Source organism: Myxine glutinosa, chromosome 6 (assembly GCF_964187855.1).
Source record: "Myxine glutinosa chromosome 6, kmMyxGlut1.1, whole genome shotgun sequence".
In the NCBI taxonomy this organism is placed as follows: Eukaryota; Metazoa; Chordata; class Myxini; order Myxiniformes; family Myxinidae; genus Myxine; species Myxine glutinosa.
The window spans coordinates 123844779-123869818 of record NC_136266.1 but is presented as its reverse complement, the minus strand read 5'-3'; the positions used below and the strand labels follow the sequence as shown (position 1 = coordinate 123869818).

Here is a 25040-nt window from a genome sequence, read left to right as displayed (position 1 = left end):
GGCGCGATTTTGGCCGGACCGCTTTTAACCGCGTTTAGTCTTTGGTTAACGGCCGCGTCGCAGCTCGCTTCGCTCGGCGCAATCCATCCATTACGCTGCTGCCCGGGCGGGAGTATTTCCTCGCTTACCGGAAGGCGCTGGTACTTAGGTCATAGGAAGAATTGGCCTACTACCCTATTCAGCGCTGACCGGGAGTGGTGAGATACCCCCAGGACCGGTCGGACGGCCAGCTTAACAGGACAAGGGAATTAACCCCCCCTTGCTAACGGGAGTGCCGTCCCCCGGATCCGTAACAATATATTATATTATTTAATATATATATATTAGGGTCATATTAATATATATTAATATATTCAATATTAATATATTCAATATCAATATATTCTCTTTTTTTGAGGCAATGTTTTTTTTTTTCCTTTTTTTTTATTGTTTTTTTTTTAAACAATGCCTCAAAAAGAGAACCATGACAATTACAACTACATATGGGCAGGGTACAGCCCGAAGTGGAGATCGGTTTCTGAGGGTTGGGACGTGGAATTTAGGGACAATGACAGGGAGATCAGGAGAAGTGGTGGAAGTATTGGTCAGAAAAAGAGTGGACATATGTTGTGTGCAAGAGACGAGATGGAAGGGAAGTGGTGTGAGAATGGTGAAGGGTAGGCAGGGACAGAAATACAAGTTTGTGTGGCAAGGGTGCCTGGAGGGCGTGAATGGTGTTGGTGTCCTGTTTTCTGAGGAGTTTGTAGACAGTGTGGTGAGTGTGACTAGAGTGAGTGATAGGTTGATGATGGTGAAAATGATGATTGGAAAGCTCTTGGTGAACGTCATCTCGGGATATGCTCCGCAAGTTGGTCAGAGCGATGAAGAGCACGACAAGTTCTGGTGTGCGATAGAGAAGCTGATGGAAAACGTGAAAGATGAGGAAGTTGTTGTGGTAGGGGGAGACCTAAATGGACTTGGACATGTGGGAAGGAGTATGGGTGGTTTTGAGGGAGTTCATGGGGTTTACGGATATGGTGTTAGAAATGGAGAAGGTGAAAGGATTTTGGAGTTTGCTGATGGAGCTGATTTGTTGATTTGTAATACTCAGTTCCAGAAAGAGGACAATAAGCTTGTTACATACACGTCAGGTGGGTCAACGACAACCGTTGACTACCTGATGGTGCGTAGGTGAGATAGGGGGCACCTCCAGGACACAAAGGTGATCCCGGGGGAGGAGGCTGTTTCACAGCACCACTTGGTTGTCTGCGACATAAGGGTGAAAGGTGCGAGGAGAGCTCGGCGGGTGAAGTACCAACCGAGAATGAAGGTGTGGAGGTTGAAAGAGGTTACAGTAAGGGAGGCATTAAAAGAGAAGCTGAGTAGGATAGAAGATGATGTGGTTGAGCTTGAAAGTGGTTGGATGTCAATGAAAGCTAGTCTGTTGGGAGCCGTTGGTGAGGTATGTGAATGGATAAAAGGACCACCGAGGCACTCGGAAACATGGTGGTGGGATGATGAAGTTGGAAAGAGGATTGACGAGAAGAGGAAGAAGTTCAAGGAGTGGCAGAGGGCGAAGGGTACGGGAGCAGAAACAGCAGAGCATGAAAGTTACAAGGCAGCCAAGAAGGCTGCAAAGAAAGAGGTAGCAAAGGCGCAGGAGGCATTCAGGAAAATGTTCGGAGAACGCTTGGATTCGGAAGAGGGTCAGAGAGCAGTATTCAGGATTGCAAAGCAGATAGCGAAAGAGAGGTGTGATGTGATGTGGGTGAGTTGCTTGAAGGATGAAGTGGGACAAATCGTTGTGGACCCAGATGGAATTAAAGGAACATGGAAAAGATATATGGAAATGCTGTTGAATACAGAGAATGAATGGGATGGCAACATAGAGAGTAACACAGTTTTAGGAACGGCAGAGAAGATAACTGAGAAGGAGGTTGAGGAAGTGATAAAAGCAATGAAGAGTAGAAAAGCGGGAGGGCTGACGGGAGTTGTGGGAGATATGTTGAAGGCAGCAGGAAGTTGGGGTGTGAAGAGAATGACAGAGATCTGTAATGTGGTGGTGAAGGAAGGCCGCATTCCAGTGGATTGGGAACTGAGTACCCTCGTCCCTCTATACAAGGGGAAAGGTGACCCTCTGGAGTGTGGCTAGTACCGAGCGATAAAGTTATTGGAGCATGGAATGAAGGTATTGGAAAGGGTGTTGGAGAGGAGGATAAGTAAGAAAGTGAAGATTGACGAAATGCAGTTTGGATTTATGCCAGGAAGAGGAACGACAGACGCACTTTTTATTGTAAGGCAGTTGCAGGAGAAGTAGATGGAGAAGAGGAAGAAGTTGTTTCTTGGGTTTGTTGATCTGGAGAAAGCATTCGATAGGGATCCACGCGAAGTAGTGACATGGCCATTGAGGAAGTTAGGAGTGGAGGAATGGTTGATCAGAGTGGTAATGCCAACGTACGAAAGAGCGTGCACAGCTGTTCCCTGGACGAAGGACGGGAACAGTGGTGAGTTTGAGGTAAAGATGGGAGTGCATCAGGGGTCGGTACTAAGTCCACTACTATTTGTAGCTGTGATGGAGGTGCTGGCTCGGAACGTAAAGGAGGGTTTGCCGTGGGAGTTGTTGTATGCAGATGATCTGGTGTTGATTGCGGAAAGTATGGTTGGACTGAAGGAAAAGATGAACACGTGGAAGGTATGTATGGAGACAAAAGGTCTGAAGGTGAATATCGGAAAGACGAAGGTGATGGCAAGTGGTAAAGCATGTGGTGAGGTGGAAAGAACTGGGAAGTGGCCCTGTGCTGTGTGCAGGAAGGGTGTCGGAGTGAACTCCATTCAATGTACAATGTGCGCTGAGTGAGTTCATCAAAAATATAGTGGTCTGAGAGGGTCATTAACCAGTGTGGCAGCTACATTCAAGTGTAAGGTGTGCACAGAGGGAGCTGCAGATGGAGGAGATGTTGAGTTGGATCTATATATTTATTTATTTATTTATGATTAGAGCCCGTTCAAATTCTCATGTACCTTATTTGGTATTTGACGGGATTATTAATCCCTTTAAATGAGATCAGAAAATTTGAGTCATACATCAGCCTCACTGTAAACTGGGACATGAAACCCAACTACTCAGCACTCTACCAACTGAGAACTGAGCTATCTCGCCCAATAGTGATGTCCTCCCAAATAGGAATAGATATCTGTTTCATGAAAGGTAAATGTTCAACGTTTTTTGAAATATCACGTACACAAAAGTACATATATGGATGATCGGTCAGTCGGATGGAGTTCATTTTCATGTCGCCCGTCTCCGACCTTGTCAGAGGGGCAGGGGACAAAAAGGACTCACTGATAGGTGGCCTGCTGGATTGTTGTTGAATGCTTTCCTTGATTGTGTTAATATTGTGTTGGTGTGCTTTATTAGGCATCATCCGTCTTTCCATTTAGATCCCTTGTAAATACGGAATTGGGCATATTTGAACATACAAGTCAAGGAGCTTTTCTCTGCTTAATCATTCTTGTGGTTTTAAGGGGTAACCCTATCAAAGCCTGTAAACACAACGATAAATGTCACACTTGGGTAAACAAAACAAAGATGAACGAGACTGTGTCCTCACCAAGTCCATTGTAGTCTCTTCCAATACGGTGATGAACTTCTCCAATTTGGTGTCCTTTGTGAATATAAAGTCATCATCCACCCACAAGAGGTACTTGGTGGTTACTTGTGAAACAGCCAGGTTCCTCCCAGCAAACCAACCCTGTATGGTAGATGTTATAATTATTATTATGAATTATTATTGTTATTATTATTATTATTAACAGTGCAGCATAAACACCAACACAGCACATACACCATTTGATAAGACCCTCTCATAGACTTCAATCACCACATGTTTACAATCACCCATCCTTACCCCAGCTATACTGCTATGTCCTCCCAATATCCCTGTACTACTCTATTCCAAATGCTTCACAGGTACCTATCTAATTGAACCTTTGATCTATCTACCGTTTCTGCTGCTACTACCATCCCAGAGAGACGATTCCATGTATTAGCTCCTCTCCAAGTGAAAGACCCCAGCCGGACTAAAATATATTAATTATTCGACTGTGGCTCTGTATCTGGTCACTCTTCACTCTGCTGAAAAACGTTTCCCCTCATTTTGTCGATACCCTTCATTGTCTTAAACATCTCCATCAGATCTCTTCGTAAACACCTCCTTTCCAATATATAAAGGCAGGTCTCCTTCAGCTGTTTCTCACAGTTTATCTAGCTCGGCCCAGAATAAATCTCGTCGCTGAACCCTCTCTATCGGGGCTATGTCCTTCCTTTGATGGGGTGACCAAAACTGTCGTTAATATTCCAGATTAAGTATCACTACATTCCTGTACACTATGACCATGACCTCTTTGGATTTATAATTTACGAGCAAGTGGCCTATGCCCGCACGGGATTATAAACGGGGTCGCGATGAAGCCGGAAAAATGCAAATGGCGTCTTCTGTCATCGAGCCTAGGCTCAAGGAAGAGCTAGTACACTGAACAGATCAGGACGAAACATACAAAAACATCCGTACATGGAGAGGGAAATTCCCAAGAAGGAAAAACTGGAAAATTAGGAGGCATTTGGGTGGGATTAACGAGGGTAGAAAAGATCATGGTTTTGGATTGGCGACGATCTTAGATGGCGATGAACAGCTGGCTTGAAGACCTGGAGGGAAAAATAAGATTGAAGAGGATGTGGAAGTTCATTCCACAGGCAGGAAAAAGAGGAACAAAGGAGGCACAAATTCAAAACTTTTTTTTTTTTCAATATATGTAGCTTTTAGAATCCTTGGGTCTGTAATAAAAATTTGCTTTGGTGTCAAAGCCAGAGACTAATTTCAAATTAATAGTATAAATATCTCAGACAACCTAAACCCGATTAGCTTTACCTATAGCTACCTGCCCCTGTGCTGTAAATGCTTACCCCATGTATATATTACTACACTTACATCCTTCTTCTGTGTCATGCACGCAAAAACTGTCCCTTGCATCATGTTGTCCCGATTTTTACTTGCCGGAAAAGATTCCGGCAAGTATGTTGATCGGTTGGTTTGTCTGTTTGTCTGTTTCTCTGTTTGTTATGTGCCGGAAAAGATTCTGGCAAGTATGTTGATCGGTTGGTTTGTCTGTTTGTCTGTCTGTCTGTCTGTCTGTTTGTTTGTCTGTTCGCAGTACTACGTCTACACCGTTGCACGTATAATCGCCAAACTTTACACACATATTGTCTTGCCCTGAAATAGACTGTGCCCAATTGATGACGTCATTGGTCACGTGGCTCGGCCGCCAATTTGGAAAAACCAAAAAATTTGCACCTCTATATCTCCGAAAGTGCTGAAGAGAAAAAATTGAGACATGGCTCATTGTAAAGAACTCTCATTCTCATTGTAAAGAATAAAATATGTTAATGATGATGTCGTAGGTGCCTCCATTATGACGTCATAATTCGCCAAGTACAAAACTTCATCCGATCAAGATGAAATTTCTTGAGCATCATCAAGGAATAAATTAGTTTATAAAACAAATAATGATGACGTCATCGGTCACGTGGTTCGACCACCATATTTGTCCAAAATGGCCGATAAAAATTACATTCCGGCAAGTCCTCGGTCTCTGATTTTTAGAGACTGATTTTTCTGTTTGTCTGATTGTCTGTTTGATACGTGCCAGAAAGATTCCGGCAAATATGTTGATCGGTTGGTTTGTCTGTTGGTCTGTCTGTCTGTCTGTCTGTCTGTTTGTTCGCAGTACTACGTCTACACCGTTGCACGTAGAATCGCCAAACTTTACACACATATTGTCTTGCCCTGGAATAGACTGTGCCCAATTGATGACGTCAATGGTCACGTGGTTCGGCCGCCATCTTGGAAAAAGCAAAAAACTTTGCACCTCTATATCTCCGAAAGTTCTGAATAGAAAAAATTGAAACATGGCTCATTGTAAAGAACTCTCCATGGGGAATAAAATATGTTAATGATGATGTCTTTGGTGTTTCCATTATGACGTCATAATTCGACAAGTACAAAACTTTATCGGATCAAGATGCAATTACATGAGCATCATGTATGCATAAACTGGTGGAGAAAAAAAATTAATGATTACATCATCGGTCGCGTGGTTTGGCCGCCATCTTGGAAAAAACGAAAAACTTTGCGCCTCTATATCTCCGAAAGTGCTGAATAGAAAAAATTGAAACATGGCTCATTGTAAAGAACGCTCGATGGGGAATAAAATATGTTAATGATGATGTCATAGGTGCCTCCATTATGACGTCATAATTTGACAAGTACAAAACTTCATCCGATCAAGATGAAATTTCTTGAGCATAATCTGGGAATAAATTAGTTTCGAAAACAAATAATAATGATGTCATCAGACACGTGGTCTGGCCGCCATATTTGTCCAACATGGCCGATAAAAAAGTACATTCCAGCAAGTCCTCGGTCTCTGACCGATTTTTCATCTGTCTGTCTTTCCGTCTGTTTGTGCGCAGCACTATATCTACATCGTTGCACCGAGAATCAACAAACTTTACACACATATTTGTCTTGCCCTGGAATAGACTGTGGCAAATTTTTAACTCTCTGGGCCCAAGGCCTACATTATGACATCATAATTTGATGATTCAACAAGTACAAAACTTCATCCAATCAAGATGCAATTTCTTGAGCGACATGACGACCTAAACTGGTGGAGAAAAAAATAATGATAACGTCATCGGTCACGTAGTTCGGGCGCCATCTTGGAAAAAGCAAAAAACTTTGCACCTCTATATCTCCGAAAGTGCTGAATAGAAAAAATTGAGACATGGCTCATTGTAAAGAACTCTCCATGGGGAATATAATGTTAATGATGTAATTGGTGCCTCCATTATGACGTCATAATTTGACAAGTACTTAACTTCATCCGATCAAGATGCAATTTATTGAGTGCCATGTGGCATAAACTGGTGGAGAAAAAAAAAAATGATGACATCATCGGTCACGTGGTTCGTCCGCCATCTTGGAAAAATGGAAAAAATTGCACCTCTGTATCTCCAAAACTGCTGAATATAAAAAATTGAGACATGGCTCATTGCAAAGAACTCTCCAAGGGGAATAAAATATGTTAATGATGATGTCAAAAGTTCCTCCATTATGATGTCATAATTCGACAAGTACAAAACTTCAACCGATCAAGATGAAATTTCTTGAGCATCATCAAGGAATAAATTAGTTTAGAAAACAAATAATGACGTTATCGGTCACGTGGCTCGGACACCATGTTTGTCCAAAATGGCCGATAAAAAAGTACATTCAGGCAAGTCCTTGGTCTCTGACCGATTTTTCATCTGTTTGTCTGTCTGTCTGTTTGTTCGCAGTACTACGTCTACACCGTTGCACGTAGAATCGCAAAACTTTACACACATATTTGTCTTGCCCTGGAATAGACTGTGCCAAATTTTTAACTCCCTCGGCCCAAGGCCTCCATTATGACGTCATAATTTGATAATTCGACAAGAACAAAACCCCATCCAATCAAGATGAAATTTCTTGAGCGACATCATGGCATAAACTGGTGGAGAAAAAAATAATAATGATGACGTCATCGGTCACGTGGTTCGGCCGCCATCTTGGAAAAACCGAAAAACTTTGCACCTCCATATCTCCGAATGTGCTGAATAGACAAAATTGAGACATGGCTCATTGTAAAGAACTCTCCATGGGGAACAAAATATGTTAATGATGACATCATTGGTGCCTCCATTATGATGTCATAATTCGACAAGTACAAGACTTCATCCGATCAAGATGCAATTTATTGAGCGCCATGTCGGCATAAACTGGTGGAGAAAAAAAATAATGATGACGTCATCGGTCACGTGGTTCGGCCGCCATCTTGGAAAAACAGAAAAACTCTTTGCACCTCAATATCTCCGAAAGTGCTGCATAGAAAAAATTGAGACATGGCTCATTGTAAAGAACTCTACATGGGGAATAAAATATGTTAATGATGATGTCATAGGTGCCTCCATTATGACGTCATAATTCGACAAGTACAAAACTTCATCCGATCAAGATGAAATTTCTTGAGTATCATCAGGAATAAATTAGTTTAGAAAACAAATAATGATGATGTCATCAGTCACGTGGTTCGGCCGCCATATTTGTCCAAAATGGCCGATAAAAAAGTGCATTCTGGCAAGTCCTCGGTCTCTGACCGATTTTTCATCTGTCTGTCTGTTTGTTCGGAGTACTACGTCTACACCATTGCACATAGAATCGCCAAACTTTACACACATATTTGTCTTGCCCTGGAATAGACTCTGCCCAATTTTTAACTCTCTCGGCCCAAGGCCTCCATTATGATATCATAATTTGATAATTCGACAAAAACAAAATTTCACCCAATCAAGATGCAATTTCTTGAGCGACATGACGGCATAAACTGGTGGAGAAAAAAAATAAATGATGACGTCATCGGTCACGTGGTTCGGCCGCCATCTTGGAAAAACCAAAAAACTTTGCACCTCTATATCTCCGGAAGTGCTGAATAGAAAAAATTGAGACATGGCTCATTGTAAAGAACTCTCGATGGGGAATAAAATATGTTAATGATGATGTTGTTGGTGCCTCCATTGTGACGTCATAATTCGACAAGGACAAAATTTCATCTGATCAAGATTCGATTTCTTGAGCATCATCAAGGAATAAATTAGTTTAGAAAACAAATAATGACGTCATTGGACTCATGGTTCGGCCGCCATCTTGGATAAACGGAAAAACTTTGCACCTCTATATCTCTGAAAGTGCTGTATAGCAAAAATTGAAACATGGCTCATTCTAAAGAACTCTCCATGTGGAATAAAATATGTTAATGATGATGGTATAGGCGACTCCATTATGACATCACAATTTGACAAATACAAAACTTCATCCGATCAAGATGAAATTTCTTGAGCATAATCTGGGAATAAATTAGTTTCGAAAACAAATAATAATGATGTCATCTGACACGTGGTCTGGCCGCCATATTTGTCCAACATGGCCGATAAAAAAGTACATTCCAGCAAGTCCTCGGTCTGACTGATTTTTCATCTGTCTGTCTTTCCGTCTGTTTGTGCGCAGCACTACATCTACATCGTTGCACCGAGAATCGCCAAACTTTACACACATATTTGTCTTGCCCTGGAATAGACTGTGGCAAATTTTTAACTCTCTGGGCCCAAGGCCTACATTATGACGTCATAATTTGATGATTCAACAAGTACAAAACTTCATCCAATCAAGATGCAATTTCTTGAGCGACATGACGACCTAAACTGGTGGAGAAAAAAATAATGATAACGTCATCGGTCACGTGGTTCGGGCGCCATCTTGGAAAAAGCAAAAAAATTTGCACCTCTATATCTCCGAAAGTGCTGAATAGAAAAAATTGAGACATGGCTCATTGTAAAGAACTCTCCATGGGGAATATAATGTTAATGATGTAATTGGTGCCTCCATTATGATGTCATAATTAGACAAGTACAAAACTTCATCCGATCAAGATGCAATTTATTGAGCGCCATGTCGGCATAAACTGGTGGAGAAAAAAAAAAAATGATGACATCATCGGTCACGTGGTTCGTCCGCCATCTTGGAAAAACGGAAAAAATTGCACCTCTGTATCTCCAAAACTGCTGAATATAAAAATTTGAGACATGGCTCATTGCAAAGAACTCTCCAAGGGGAATAAAATATGTTAATGATGATGTCATAAGTGCCTCCATTATGATGTCATAATTCGACAAGTACAAAACTTCAACCGATCAAGATGAAATTTCTTGAGCATCATCAAGGAATAAATTAGTTTAGAAAACAAATAATGACGTTATCGGTCACGTGGCTCGGACACCATGTTTGTCCAAAATGGCCGATAAAAAAGTACATTCAGGCAAGTCCTTGGTCTCTGACCGATTTTTCATCTGTTTGTCTGTCTGTCTGTTTGTTCGCAGTACTACGTCTACACCGTTGCACGTAGAATCGCAAAACTTTACACACATATTTGTCTTGCCCTGGAATAGACTGTGCCCAATTTTTAACTCCCTCGGCCCAAGGCCTCCATTATGACGTTATAATTTGATAATTCGACAAGAACAAAACCCCATCCAATCAAGATGAAATTTATTGAGCGACATCATGGCATAAACTGGTGGAGAAAAAAAAAAGAATGATGATGTCATCGGTCACGTGGTTCGGCCGCCATCTTGGAAAAACCGAAAAACTTTGCACCTCTATATCTCCGAATGTGCTGAATAGACAAAATTGAGACATGGCTCATTGTAAAGAACTCTCCATGGGGAACAAAATATGTTAATGATGACGTCATTGGTGCCTCCATTATGATGTCATAATTCGACAAGTACAAGACTTCATCCGATCAAGATGCAATTTATTGAGCACCATGTCGGCATAAACTGGTGGAGAAAAAAAATAAATGATGACGTCATCGGTCACGTGGTTCGGCCGCCATCTTGGAAAAACCAAAAAACTTTGCACCTCTATATCTCCGGAAGTGCTGAATAGAAAAAATTGAGACATGGCTCATTGTAAAGAACTCTCGATGGGGAATAAAATATGTTAATGATGATGTTGTTGGTGCCTCCATTGTGACGTCATAATTCGACAAGGACAAAATTTCATCTGATCAAGATTCGATTTCTTGAGCATCATCAAGGAATAAATTAGTTTAGAAAACAAATAATGACGTCATTGGACTCATGGTTCGGCCGCCATCTTGGATAAACGGAAAAACTTTGCACCTCTATATCTCTGAAAGTGCTGTATAGCAAAAATTGAAACATGGCTCATTCTAAAGAACTCTCCATGTGGAATAAAATATGTTAATGATGATGGTATAGGCGACTCCATTATGACATCACAATTTGACAAATACAAAACTTCATCCGATCAAGATGAAATTTCTTGAGCATAATCTGGGAATAAATTAGTTTCGAAAACAAATAATAATGATGTCATCTGACACGTGGTCTGGCCGCCATATTTGTCCAACATGGCCGATAAAAAAGTACATTCCAGCAAGTCCTCGGTCTGACTGATTTTTCATCTGTCTGTCTTTCCGTCTGTTTGTGCGCAGCACTACATCTACATCGTTGCACCGAGAATCGCCAAACTTTACACACATATTTGTCTTGCCCTGGAATAGACTGTGGCAAATTTTTAACTCTCTGGGCCCAAGGCCTACATTATGACGTCATAATTTGATGATTCAACAAGTACAAAACTTCATCCAATCAAGATGCAATTTCTTGAGCGACATGACGACCTAAACTGGTGGAGAAAAAAATAATGATAACGTCATCGGTCACGTGGTTCGGGCGCCATCTTGGAAAAAGCAAAAAAATTTGCACCTCTATATCTCCGAAAGTGCTGAATAGAAAAAATTGAGACATGGCTCATTGTAAAGAACTCTCCATGGGGAATATAATGTTAATGATGTAATTGGTGCCTCCATTATGATGTCATAATTAGACAAGTACAAAACTTCATCCGATCAAGATGCAATTTATTGAGCGCCATGTCGGCATAAACTGGTGGAGAAAAAAAAAAAATGATGACATCATCGGTCACGTGGTTCGTCCGCCATCTTGGAAAAACGGAAAAAATTGCACCTCTGTATCTCCAAAACTGCTGAATATAAAAATTTGAGACATGGCTCATTGCAAAGAACTCTCCAAGGGGAATAAAATATGTTAATGATGATGTCATAAGTGCCTCCATTATGATGTCATAATTCGACAAGTACAAAACTTCAACCGATCAAGATGAAATTTCTTGAGCATCATCAAGGAATAAATTAGTTTAGAAAACAAATAATGACGTTATCGGTCACGTGGCTCGGACACCATGTTTGTCCAAAATGGCCGATAAAAAAGTACATTCAGGCAAGTCCTTGGTCTCTGACCGATTTTTCATCTGTTTGTCTGTCTGTCTGTTTGTTCGCAGTACTACGTCTACACCGTTGCACGTAGAATCGCAAAACTTTACACACATATTTGTCTTGCCCTGGAATAGACTGTGCCCAATTTTTAACTCCCTCGGCCCAAGGCCTCCATTATGACGTTATAATTTGATAATTCGACAAGAACAAAACCCCATCCAATCAAGATGAAATTTATTGAGCGACATCATGGCATAAACTGGTGGAGAAAAAAAAAAGAATGATGATGTCATCGGTCACGTGGTTCGGCCGCCATCTTGGAAAAACCGAAAAACTTTGCACCTCTATATCTCCGAATGTGCTGAATAGACAAAATTGAGACATGGCTCATTGTAAAGAACTCTCCATGGGGAACAAAATATGTTAATGATGACGTCATTGGTGCCTCCATTATGATGTCATAATTCGACAAGTACAAGACTTCATCCGATCAAGATGCAATTTATTGAGCACCATGTCGGCATAAACTGGTGGAGAAAAAAAATAATGATGACGTCATCGGTCACGTGGTTCGGCCGCCATCTTGGAAAAACAGAAAAACTCTTTGCACCTCAATATCTCTGAAAGTGCTGCATAGAAAAAATTGAGACATGGCTCATTGTAAAGAACTCTACATGGGGAATAAAATATGTTAATGATGATGTCATAGGTGCCTCCATTATGACGTCATAATTCGACAAGTACAAAACTTCATCCGATCAAGATGAAATTTCTTGAGCATCATCAAGGAATAAATTAGTTTAGAAAACAAATAATGATGACATCATTGGTCACGTGGTTCATCCGCCATATTTGTCCAAAATGGCCAATAAAAAAAGTACATTCCGTCAAGTCCTCAGTCTCTGAACGATTTTCCATCTTATTGTTACCCATCCCAGGCCTGGTTGAATGGCCTTGAGGTAATCTCACTCACCTCTCCACTGTTTATCCAAGTTTGAATCTCAATTCAGGTAGAAACTGTCATCCTGGTATTTCCAAGGCAGGGCGAGCTATCCATGTTTGTGCTATCCTCTTGGAAATGCATACCATCTAGTCCTGGAGCTTTATCTTCTTTTATCTTTCCTCGCTGTTTATTCACTTCCTCTACTCCTCCTTGGAGCTCCTCAAACTGCCCTTCCTCACCTCCTATATAGATTTTTCTGGTGATCTGACTGTGTTATTTAAATGTTCATAAGAAAAATAACTCTTCATGATGTAACAAGAAATGGAATGAATGAAGACAAAAACAGACAATAGAGGAGGGAAAGAAAGTTGCATTCAAGTAAGAGGGCTGGTGAGGAAGGGTGAATAGTGGTAGAACAGTCACATTGTACGTCGGGATGGCGGATGGCAGGAGATGGAAATGTACCATGAAATTGAAGCCCTGGAGAGAAAGGGTCAGGTGGCTCCAAAATAGGAGAAAATCACAAAAGAGTGGAGGCGGGCAGTCGGCCTTGATTGTGGGTGTTGTTGTTGTTGTTATTGTTCTTGCCGTTTGCATAGCCACAGACGATTTTCTCGAACAAGCTGGCGGCACGGAGACAGCCGATCGATCACCAAGGAGCGACACAGTCTGGAGACCCATACATCCAGGAAGGTGTATCCCCGCATTCACGAAGTCAGGGCCATGACAGAGATAGAGAGAAGAGACAAGAGGAAAAGGGCCGGTCCATGGGGACTGCTCGGCACTCTGACTACACTGTCGAATCCGGGCAGCAGGGAAGAATGTGGAAGATTTGGCCCCTGACTTGCGTTGGGGGAGAGAGGAGTTGTGGTACAACCACCGTGAAGAGGCATCCTTGATAGTTGCTGATTGTTAGTTTAAGTGGGCTGTAATAACTGGAGGAACAAATGTTTCATGGAAGGAACTGGGGAGGATCAGAGGGCTGCGAGCACAGAGGGTGCAAACCAGAGGAGAGGGATTAAAAATGGCACATGATGGCTGCACAGTCCTATATGAAGACCTACTTGGTGGTCGAAACATTAGACAAGAGCATAAATTGCTTGTTCAGCAATTGTAAGAGGAGGTGGTCCACTCATTTTAAAGTATGGAGTTCTCAACTGCAGCCAGTATTTTGTGAATAAATTTTTTTCCTTCTCAATAATCATTTGTTGCAAAATCGAAGATTCCCAAGTATCTTGCTTGGTCTGGTCTGTTATTCTGACATCTGTTTCGGCTGCTGTTTGGTCTGTTTTTCTGTGAATCGCCGACAGATCACATTTTTACTCTGACCACCACAAAACTTAATCATCTGGATAGAGATAGTGAGAAAGAAGCTGGAAACCTATTTGTTTTGATGTAAATAGATCAAAAGATCAAGGTCACAAATCGTCACTTTTCATTTGATTGACTTGATATCCATATACACTACACAGTGTAATTACCTCCGCCACTTAAGGTAGGCAGAGGTTATGTTTTCACCATTGTCTGTCTGTTTGTAAACAGGGTATCTCAAAAAGTTGTGGATGTATTCAGACACATTTGGTGGAGAGGTTGGCGATGTGACAAGGACGAAATTATTTGATTTTGGTGAAGATTTGATCCGGATCCGGCTACTATAATTTTTAAGTTATTCTTCACCATTGGGAGATGGGGAAAAAACGATATACAGCATAATATTTCAAATAGTTGTGGATGAGTTATGACAAAAACAGCTGGATAAGTTGGTTATGTGCCAAGAACAAGAGCTTCGATGATTTTGGTTCAGGTCAGAATCTGGATCCGACCTGTCAGTTGTATGCAAAACAAACTGAGCCTTGCAGAGGTGTGCGCTCTACTGGGGGCTTTTTTTTTTTTCTTTTTTTTTGTATACAAGATCGAGGGTCGTGAAAGAGCTGACATTAATCACACAAAAAGACAAATCGACACAAAAACACAAAAAACAAGGGGAGCGGCAGACAAGATGGGGAGAGAGGGGGAAGGACACAAACACAACATTTGAGAGCAGGGACATCGGGAGGACTTGGGGGGAGGTGGGAGAGGAATAAAACATATGAACACTGCAAGGACTATGGGGTGAATTACCGGGGGTAGAAAAGATCAAGGTTTTCGATGGGGGAAGATAAGAGATGGTGGTGAACAGCTGTTTTAAAGACCTGGAGGGAGGAGTGGGATTGAAGGGAGTGGGGGAGTTTGTTCCAGAGGCGGGAGAAAAGGGGAATGAAAGAGTGAAGGTGAGCAGAGAGCCTAGACTTTGGCAGTTTAACCATAAGAGGGTTGCAGGCAGATCTTGTGCGACCTGAAGGAATATTGGGGGGACATAGCACAGAGAGAGCTGGGTGAGCAAGGCCGGAGAGGAGTCGGTAGAAGACAGAAAGACCACCAACCTGCCTGCGGTGAGTGAGTGAAAGGCCCTCGGAGTTGACTTCATCGCAGGAGATTTTTCTGGTTGTTGGTGTGTGTTTGGCAGGTTCTTCATTGACAAAGGCTGCAGAAATTGCGAACATGTCATGAGGAACTGTCTCGAAGGTGATGTCAGTCAGAAAAAGAAAAAAAACATCATCATCAAATAGCAACAGTGGGCGGAAGTGCATACTTGAGAAGAGTGATGCAAGGGCATTATTCTGGACAGAGGCGAAACAGAAGAGCAATAGCGGATAAACTGTATGCAGAGGTAAACGTGGGTCCTGGGTATCCTGTGTCATCAAAAACGGTCAGAAGTGAACTTCACATGGCAGGATACCATAGCCGGGCTGTTCTGCACAAACCACTTATAACACCTGGCAACGCCCGTTTGTGGGTTCATTAGTGCAAAGAGTATAGGCAATGGACTGCCGAGCAGCAGAGGAATATGATATGACCTGATGAATCATCCTTCACCATGTTCTTGATGAAAGGACTGATGACGACAGCACAGGAAACTCAACGAGTGCCTTGTTCCAACAGTAAAAAGTTCTGGCAGTTCCATAATGATGTGAATCATGTTTTCCTGGCATGGCCTGGGTCCACTCATTCCACTACAAGGCAAGGTTGTTGCAGCGTGCTATTTTACCTTCTTGAGTGGTCATCTGCATCCCACAATGCAGAATTTCTTTCCTGATGGGAGGGGTGTGTTTTAGGACATCAAGGCTCCAGTCCACATGCAACTTGTTGTCACCAGTTGGGTTGAGGAGCACAAGGACTAAGTTACTGATATTCCATGGCCCTCACAATCGCCGAATCACTATCCCATATACCATAGCATTATAGAGCATTTGTGGGACTGTTTGGAGAGGTGCACAAGACAGCAGTTTCCAACTCTATAAAACCGTGAATTGGTGGCCTTCCTTGTGGAGGAATGGTGCCACATTCCTGTAGAACGGTTCTATTCCAATGTTGTCTCAATATAAAATCGTATTCATGCCGCCCTGGGTGCATGTGGTGGTCCAATATCCAACTAAGTGACATTCTGTTGTTGTTTCCATGTTTTGTCCATTACCTGTATATTCTGGAAATAAAACTGAAAAACATGGGAGGACAGTGAACCTGCATCGAGGTGAAGCCTCGGTCAACCCATGTGAGTATGTCGATTAATTACATACAGTTTGAACATAAGTTGGACCTTGAGTACATATACTACTCAAAAGAAGTTAAGGGTCAAAAATATTTGTGCATATAAATATAAGCTAACGAGCTAAAATGGTGGCGACCATTTGAACTATTAGACCTTTCTATTAGACCTTTCTATGTTAGACCCCTTTTGAACTATTAGACCTTTCAAGATATTTAGACCTTTTAAGATCATTTAGATCCCTTATACTCCTGACGACCTTTAGACCACTTGGATCCCTTAACCCTTGGACATTTTAGTTCCATTACACTCTCTTTGGATACTTTACACCCCCTTAGACTCCTTAGGCCCTTTACACCTGCAACTACTGTTTGGACCATACCCTTTAGACCCCTTAGAACTTTTGGACCATTTTAGGCCGTTTGGATCTTTTGAGGCCCCTTGAGATCCTCTTAGACACCGCAGACCCTGTAGACACACCTGCACAAACATCTAGAGAGTCCTCTTGCAATATACAGACCATACTTTTTCAGCAAGTAATGAACAACCCCCACCCACCTAGAGGAAGGGTACTCTGCTCGGTTTAACAGAAATTGCATATTGGGTCATTGCATTGGTTTGCCAATAAAAACCTAGAAGCAGATTGTTTTTGAGATCAAAAGTTCAAGATCGCATAAAATCATAAATTTTCATCTGATTGACGAAATAATTGAACAGGGTTTGCATATTGGGTCAATTAAGCTAATTGTTTGAGGTCAAAAGGATCTCAAGATCACATAAAATAATCAAATTTCATCCTATTAACTGAAATTTGAACAGGATTTGCATAATGGGTCACAGACCTGCTTCAACATGTCAACGGTTTCCATGACACCAATTTCACCCCCATTATAATGAAATGGGCATTTTTGAAAATGTATTGTTACCAAACCTCAATAATTATTCAATATATCAAAATGAAACGAACACAGCTTAATTGTACGTACAGTGCATTCAGAAAGTATTCAGACCCCTTCACTTTTTCACATTTTGTTATGCAGCAGCGGATCCAGGGGGTGGGGGGGGGTGCAGGGGGTGTGCACCCCCCCTTCGATCCAGGAGGAGGGTGCAGGGGGTGCGCACCCCCACCCTCCTCTGCAACGCAACGGCATGGATGTGCTGGAGGCATACTCTATGTTTGACGACAACAAGGACGCGCTCACTCAACTACGGTCAAATGCTGAAACTGAATTCTCTCTGTGGTTCGATCACGCTAAGACCATGATAGAATCTGTAGGAGGTGATGTCACAATGCCGAGAGTTGTACAACGACAAATCCATCGTCCAAACTCTGCGGCCAATACTCCCTTGCTCTTCGGCCTCAGAAACATGTGCATTCCATTTCTCGACCACCTCAGCCAGGAAATGGACACCCGATTCTGTGCTGAAAATCTGGAAGGTGGTGATCTGTTTCTGCTGATGCCATCTGCAATAATCGCCGATACCTGCGACATTCCAGCCCGACATCAGAAGCTGTTGCGTTGGAAAAACGACATGGAACATCCCGCAGGACTGATAAATGAGCCTAGAGACTGGCAGATGTTTTGGAGAAGGAAGCCCAACAACACGCTTCCAGGCACATTCATGGATTGTTTCTGCGCAGTAGATGGAGACGAATTTCCATCCATCAAAGTCCTACTCCATATTGGATGCACCCTCCCTGTCGGCTCCTGTGAGGCCGAACGCTCATTTTGCCTGCGTCGTCTGAAGACCGACCTGAGAAATTGCATGGGAGAAAGTCGGATGGCATCTCTGGCCCTCATGAACATACACCATGACTTCACCATATCCCCACATGATGTATGTGACATTTTCTTTCAGAAACAAAAGCGCCGTCTGTTCCAAAATAGCATAATGTACGATTAATAAAATAATTCACATTCCGCTGTCCTATCTGATCTCTTTTGTGGGGAGAACCCCCTGCCTTGAGCTTCACAACCTCGGCGCATGGCGGTGCCGGGCTTTGCCCAGCACACAGTCTGTCATCGCCATCATTTCACACTATGGGAGTGCTCAGGTCTTTCATAACTACGAGTGAGCCCGTTGGTCCAAATGGACCAAATTTTCATCGGCTTTCATGGCCTTGCAGCACACCTGCCTGTTCAACTGCTACAGTGTTTGAGTTGAAATAAATGCTTTGTAAAATATTATCATTGTTTTTGTTATTTATTTAGTAATGAGAATGGCATGCCATAGAGGTACCTATTAAGCTGCTCTATACACCTTAACATGGCGTGCGTTTAGAAACACGGGAATTCTTCTGGATTATTTGTAGTTAATTAGCCGAATTAACGCAGGAGATCATAACAATCATTTCGCGAGAACTACACAAATCAGAAATTCCATGTCAGAAAGCTTCAGTAGAACTACACAAAAAACATGCCGCACGCATGCACACCACAGACACACACACACACACACACACACACACACACACACACATATATATACACACACACACACACACGCACGCACACACACACACACACCACAGACAGACGAACACACACGCACACACCTAGAAAATTCCAAGAATGCACGAAATGGCGTTTCTGACGATAATTTTTTTTTAATTTCCTGGGGGAGGACCCCCAGAACACCCTTCACCTCCCCCCCCCCCCCAGCCCAATAGTGTCATGCACCCCCCCCCCTCCCCCGTCTTGAAATTCCTGGATCCGCCACTGTTATGTTGCAGCCTTATGCTGAAATCGTTTAAAATCATTTTTTCCCTCATCAATCGACACTCGACAGGATTGTGTCCAGGCACAGATCTGGGGAAGCCTACAAAAATAATTCTGCTGCATTGAAGGTTCCCAAGAGTGCAGTGGCCTCCATAATTCTTAAATGGAAGAAGTTTGGAACAACGAGGACTCTTCCTGGAGCTGGCCACCCGGCCAAACTGAGCAATCGGGGGCGAAGGGCCTTGGTAAGAGAGGTGACCAAGAACCCGATGGTCACTCTGGCTGAGCTCCAGAGATCCTGTGTGGAGATGGAAGAAACTTCCAGAAGGACAACCATCACTGCAACACTACACCTATCTGGGCTTTACGGCAGAGTGGGCAGACGGAAGCCAAACAGTTCAATCTTGGTTTCATCAGACCACAGAATCTTGTTTCACACAGTCTGAGAGCCCTTTAGGTGCTTTTCTGCAAAGCCAAGCGGCTTTGTAGACTCTACAACTCTGTGCCTCGATACAATCCTGTCTCTGAGCTCTGCAGGCAATTCCATCGACCTCATGGCTTGGTTTTTGCTCTGATATGCATTGTCAGCTGTGAGCCCTTATATAGACAGGTGTGTGCCTTTCCAAATCATGTCCAATCAATTGAATTTACCACTGGTGGACTCCAATCAAGGTGTAGAAACATCTCAAAGATCATCAAGAGAAATGGGAGGCACCTGAGCTAAGTTTCAAGTGTCATAGCAAAGGGTATGAATACTTATGTCAATGTGATATTTCAGTTTTTTATTTTTAATAAATTTGCAAAACTTTCTAAAATCCTGTTTTCTCTTTGTCATTATGGGGTATTGAGTGGAGATTGATGAGGGAAAAAATGAATTTAAACGATTTCAGCATAAGGCTGCAACATAACAAAATGTGCAAGAAGTGAAGGGGTCTGAATACTTTCTGAATGCACTGTATGTGTCGTATATGTGAGGAAAATTTGGTTAAATTTTGTCAAAGGTCATGGCCAATTGAAACATGTAAAACACCTATTCGGCCACATTCAGAAAATATGTAAACCACATTTGCTTTGCATAACATTATATCATGTAAAACACTTGCTCGGTCAAATTTCGAAATCATCAAATTCCTGTTTCCATTGTTTATCTGGATTTCACAAGTATAATGCTATGGACGACATCTTTCTTGTTTATTCGTTCAATTTTTGTTTGATTGTGGGTTTGGCTTTAATTTTTTCAAAAATTGACTCGAGACCTGTTCATTATAATGACACCAACGGACACCAACTTACATATAATTCAATAATGCTTGCCTATGTTAACCAGTCATTTGTTATGTAAACTACTTTCACATACAATCACTTATTTTAATAATGTTTGCATAAACACATCCAATCTTCCCAATCAACACCGACTCGTCCCCTCTTCTCTCTTCTGATCTTACACATCTCTCCCCCCCCCCCCCCTCTCCACACCCATGCACCCACCTCTTTTGCCCACACCCCACTGTCATTCACCCCCCCCCCCCCTGCCCATTTCTGACAGTTATATACGAGGGGATGGTGCCCTTCATTGAAAAAAATTCAATTGTTCCCAAGTAGCTTGCTCAAAAGTGTTTGATAAATCTTCACTTTATTTTCTGTCCAACAAAAACCTACATTTGAATGTATTGCACAGTATATACAGATAGTTCTACAAGAGGTGCAGAAGTGATAAATTGCAAAACACACCACGCCAAAAGGCATCTTGTAATGATCCACTTTCCAACCCGTGATGTTCTGCCATGGTTCGCTGTCATCCGCCACCACGATTCGTACGTCAGTGTAAAATTTCCGTACACTCGCAATAAGTTTCTGCACCTTTTCATAGCGAAGGAAAGTCTTGGTTATGATCGTCACCAACTCGCTGATATTGCCTTCAAGAGAAGTGATTATGACATGGATTAATGGGTCAAGTGATGACAGAGAAAATGTCAAGCTGTACATTTGTGATGCGATACACAATGGGAAAGAAATGATGGCACGATTTACACTTCAAGACATACTTCGTTCAAATACAATGTGCACACACGCTGAAACAAACCAATTATCTCAACGGATTAAGAGCATGAAGCTGTTGAAAATTGAAGTACAGCAGGTTAAGTTGAGCAAGAACTCCTCTTACGCTGGTGCAGAAATTCAGGATGCTCAGCAAATTGCCAGGAGGGAGGAAGTTATATGGGTGGAAGAGGGGGGAGGTTGGTGTTTGTTGGATCTTACCCTGACTTTTCTGACACGGGCATTTTGCTCCACCTTACTTTAATCCTTTCCTCAAATATCCTTTCCTCCTTTATATCCTTTCCTCAAATATATATATACATATCCTTTCCTCAAAACGCAAAGGACTATTTTGCTAAACAGTGCCTTCAGAACATATTCATACCCCTAGACTTTTTCACATTTTCTTGTGTTACAGCCTGAATTTGAAATGGATTAAGTTTAAATTTTTTTCACCGATCTACACAAAATACCCCAGGATGCCAAAGTCAAAATAGTTTTTTTTACAAATCTTTACAAATAAATTGAAAATGAAATACAGAATATCTAATTTACATAATTATTCCACTCCTGAGTCAAGACTTTGTAGAAGCGCCTTTGTCAGTGATTACAGCTTTGAGACTTCTTGGGATTGTCTGTATCAGCTTTGCACATTTGGATTTGGGGAGTTTCTCCCATTCTTTCTTGCAGATCTGCTCAAGCCCTGTCAAGTTGAATGGGGAGCTTCAGTGAACAGCAATCTTCAAGTCTTTCCACAGATTCTCAATGGTATTCAAGTCTGGGCTTTGGCTGGGCCACTCAAGGACTTTCACGTTCTGTTCTGAAGCCATTCCAGTGTTGCTTCGGCTGTATGATTGGGGTCATTGTCCTGTTGGAATGTAAATCTTCGCCACAGTCTAAGGCCCTTTGCACTCTGAAGCAGGATCTCCTCAAAGATTTGCCTGTATTCTGCTCTAAAGTTTAAGTATTTTTCCATTCGTGTGTTTGTCAAATTTCCACTCGTTATTTTATTGTTTATGTGTTTTGTGTGTTTATAGTTAGTTTTGGTTTGTAATAAGTGTAACTTGTAATTAATTAATCGTTTTCTGATCGCTCCGTGTGTGCGGCCTTGTAACGTGAGGCTTCCTCCGTCGATGTTTTGTTAATTTACGTTCTTTCCTTCGCTGTATTGCTTGTCTCTTAGATTATTCACGTCACCCCCAAACTTCCCCAAACATCTACTCTTGGCCTAACGTTTTAAATCCCCTCCCCCCCCCCCCCCCAAACAAACATTTCTTTCCTTTTCTCCAGGTGTGCTGTTGCCTCATCATGTGCTTCTGTCCACGTGCTTCTCTCCACGTGCTTCTATCCACGTGCTTCTCTCCACATGCCTCTCTCCACATGCCTCTCTCCATGTGCGCTGTCTTGTCCCGCCCCATTTATCTTCTTGTCTTCCACCTTTTGCCCTGTTCACGTGACACGTGGTTGTCCCTCTAGGCTCCCTCTACCCGTCGGTATTTTGTGAATATAAGATTGTTTTGCACAGTTTTGTTTCAATATGTTTAAACTATCCCCTGCAATGTTTTATTCAGTGGTATATTACAACACGCTGTTTTTCTTCCTGTTTCAAAGGCTTTTTTCAATTTTCTCTTCAATTCATCCCACTTCAAAAAAAGATTCAATCTCTTACAATTCTTCCTTCCGATATGCTCCAAACTCACCTTCATTCCACCCCTCCTATATCGTTTTTAAACGGATCTCTGACTTGAAAATCACAGAAAACCCACTTTGTTTTAAATGTACGATTTTCATTAATCACCCACTTTCTATACTCCCCCCTCACACCTCCCATCCTAAACTCCCTCCTCCCCCCTCACATTCAATTCTCCCCCCTCACTCCTCCTCTCATAAACTCCCCCCTCGCAACTCCCCTACAAATCGCCCCCCTTGTCCCTTCCTTCGTAAACTCCCCCCTCACCCCTCCCCTCCAAATCTCCTACTTTACCCCTCCCATTTAAATCTCCCCCAACCCCTCCACTTCAAATCTCCCCCCCAACCCCTCCCATTCAAAACTCCCCCCTCACCCCTCCCCTTCAAAACTCCCCCCAACCCCTCCCATTCAAATCTCCCCCCCAACCACTCCCCTTTAAATCCCCCCCTTACCATCCCTCTCCAATTCTCCCCCTCCCCCCTCCTCCTCAAAGCTGCCGCCTCCCCACTTCGTCTCACTTCTATCTCATTCCTCCACCTCCTCCAACCTTGTACTTTCCCCTGCCCCCTCAAACAACCCCTTACTGTGCCTCATCCCATCACCATCAAACCTTTCGTCCTCCTCATCCTTCCCTCTCTTGTAACTCTTCTGTAATCTCTGACACACTATCAACTGCTCTCCCTACATTCCCATCTCAATTCAGGAAATTAGAGCTGTCTCCCTCGACATATCACGTGCCTTCGACACGGTCTGGCACCCCGCTCTGCTCACCAAACTCTCCTCCTTTGGTATCCATGGAAATCTCCACGCATGGCTGGCGGACTTCCTCTCTAGTCGTCGTCAACGTGTGGCCCTGAATGGGTTTCTCTCATCTCCTCTTCCTGTTCAGGCTGGAGTTCCCCAAGGCAGTGTTCTGGGCCCCGTGCTTTTTCTGGTCTTCATCAATGATCTCTCTGACTCTCTCGAAAATCCTCTCTATCTCTTTGCTGATGACTCCACTCTCTGCCGCTCCATTCCTCTTCCCTCAGATCGGCAGTCTGCTGCCTCCTCACTCTCTGAAGACCTGGACAAAATCACAGACTGGTCAAACAAGTGGAACATGTCTTTCAATCCTGACAAATCTCACACTCTTACTATGTCTCTCCGAAAAGATCGACTGGACAACCCTCCCATCTACTTTCTCAACAATCCTCTACAAGAAGTTCTGTCGCTCAAGATTTTGGGTCTCACTATCTGCCATGATCTTTCTTGGGAAAACCACATTTCCAAGCTGGCCTCCAAAGCCAGTCGCCGACTGGGCATCCTCCGTCGTGCGAAGTCCTTCCTCGGCACACCTGAGCTCCTCACCACATACAAGGCTTTCATCCGCAGCTCAATGGAATACTGTTCTCCCCTATGGGCCGGTGCTCCTGCCTCACACCTAGCTCGGCTTCACGCTGTTGAAACCAAAGCTTTCAGAATTATTGGAATCTCCCGCGATGAAGCTATCTCTGAGGGCCTTTCACTCACTCACCGCAGGCAGGTAGGTGGTCTTTCTGTCTTCTACCGACTCCTCTCCGGCCTTGCACCCCCAGCTCTCTCTGTGCTCTGTCCCCCAAATATTCCTACAGGTCGCACAAGATCTGCCAGCAACCCTCTGATGGTTAAACTGCCGAAATCTCGGCTATCTGCTCACCTTCACTCTTTCATTCCTCTTTTCTCCCGCCTCTGGAACAAACTCCCTCACTCCCTTCAATCCCACTCCTCCCTCCAGGTCTTTAAAACAGCTGTTCACCACCATCTCTTATCTTCCCCCATCCAAAACCTTGATCTTTTCTACCCCCGCTAATTCACCCCAGATCCACCTTGTTTGAAATTCCAACTTCTTTCCTGGAAGTCCTGGCAGTGTCCATATGTTTTATACCTCTCCCACCGCCCCCTTCCCACGCCCCCCCCCCCCCAAAGCCCTCGCCCTCTCTCAGATCTCTCGATGTCTCCATGTCTCTCGGTCCCTGCTCTCAAATGTTGTGTTTGTGTCCTTCCCCCTCTCTCCCCATCTTGTCTACCGCTCCCTATGTTATATGTTTTATGTGTCGGTTTGTCTTTCTGTGTGATTAATGTTCGCTCTATCACGAGCCTCGACCTTGT

The 25040-nt window shown here is 42.9% G+C and overlaps 1 protein-coding gene across 1 annotated transcript in view; it reads right to left on the bottom strand.

The window, feature by feature from the left end:
- LOC137430254 (beta-1,4 N-acetylgalactosaminyltransferase 1-like) overlaps positions 1–25040 on the bottom strand; it is a 124639-nt gene that overhangs the window by 27334 nt on the left and 72265 nt on the right. The window contains exons 7-8 of the mRNA XM_078780459.1: positions 20918–21102; positions 3591–3731 (exon numbers count right to left, since the gene is read on the bottom strand). Of these exons, the coding sequence (XP_078636585.1) occupies positions 3591–3731; positions 20918–21102 (326 nt within the window). The remainder of the gene's footprint in view (positions 1–3590; positions 3732–20917; positions 21103–25040) is intronic.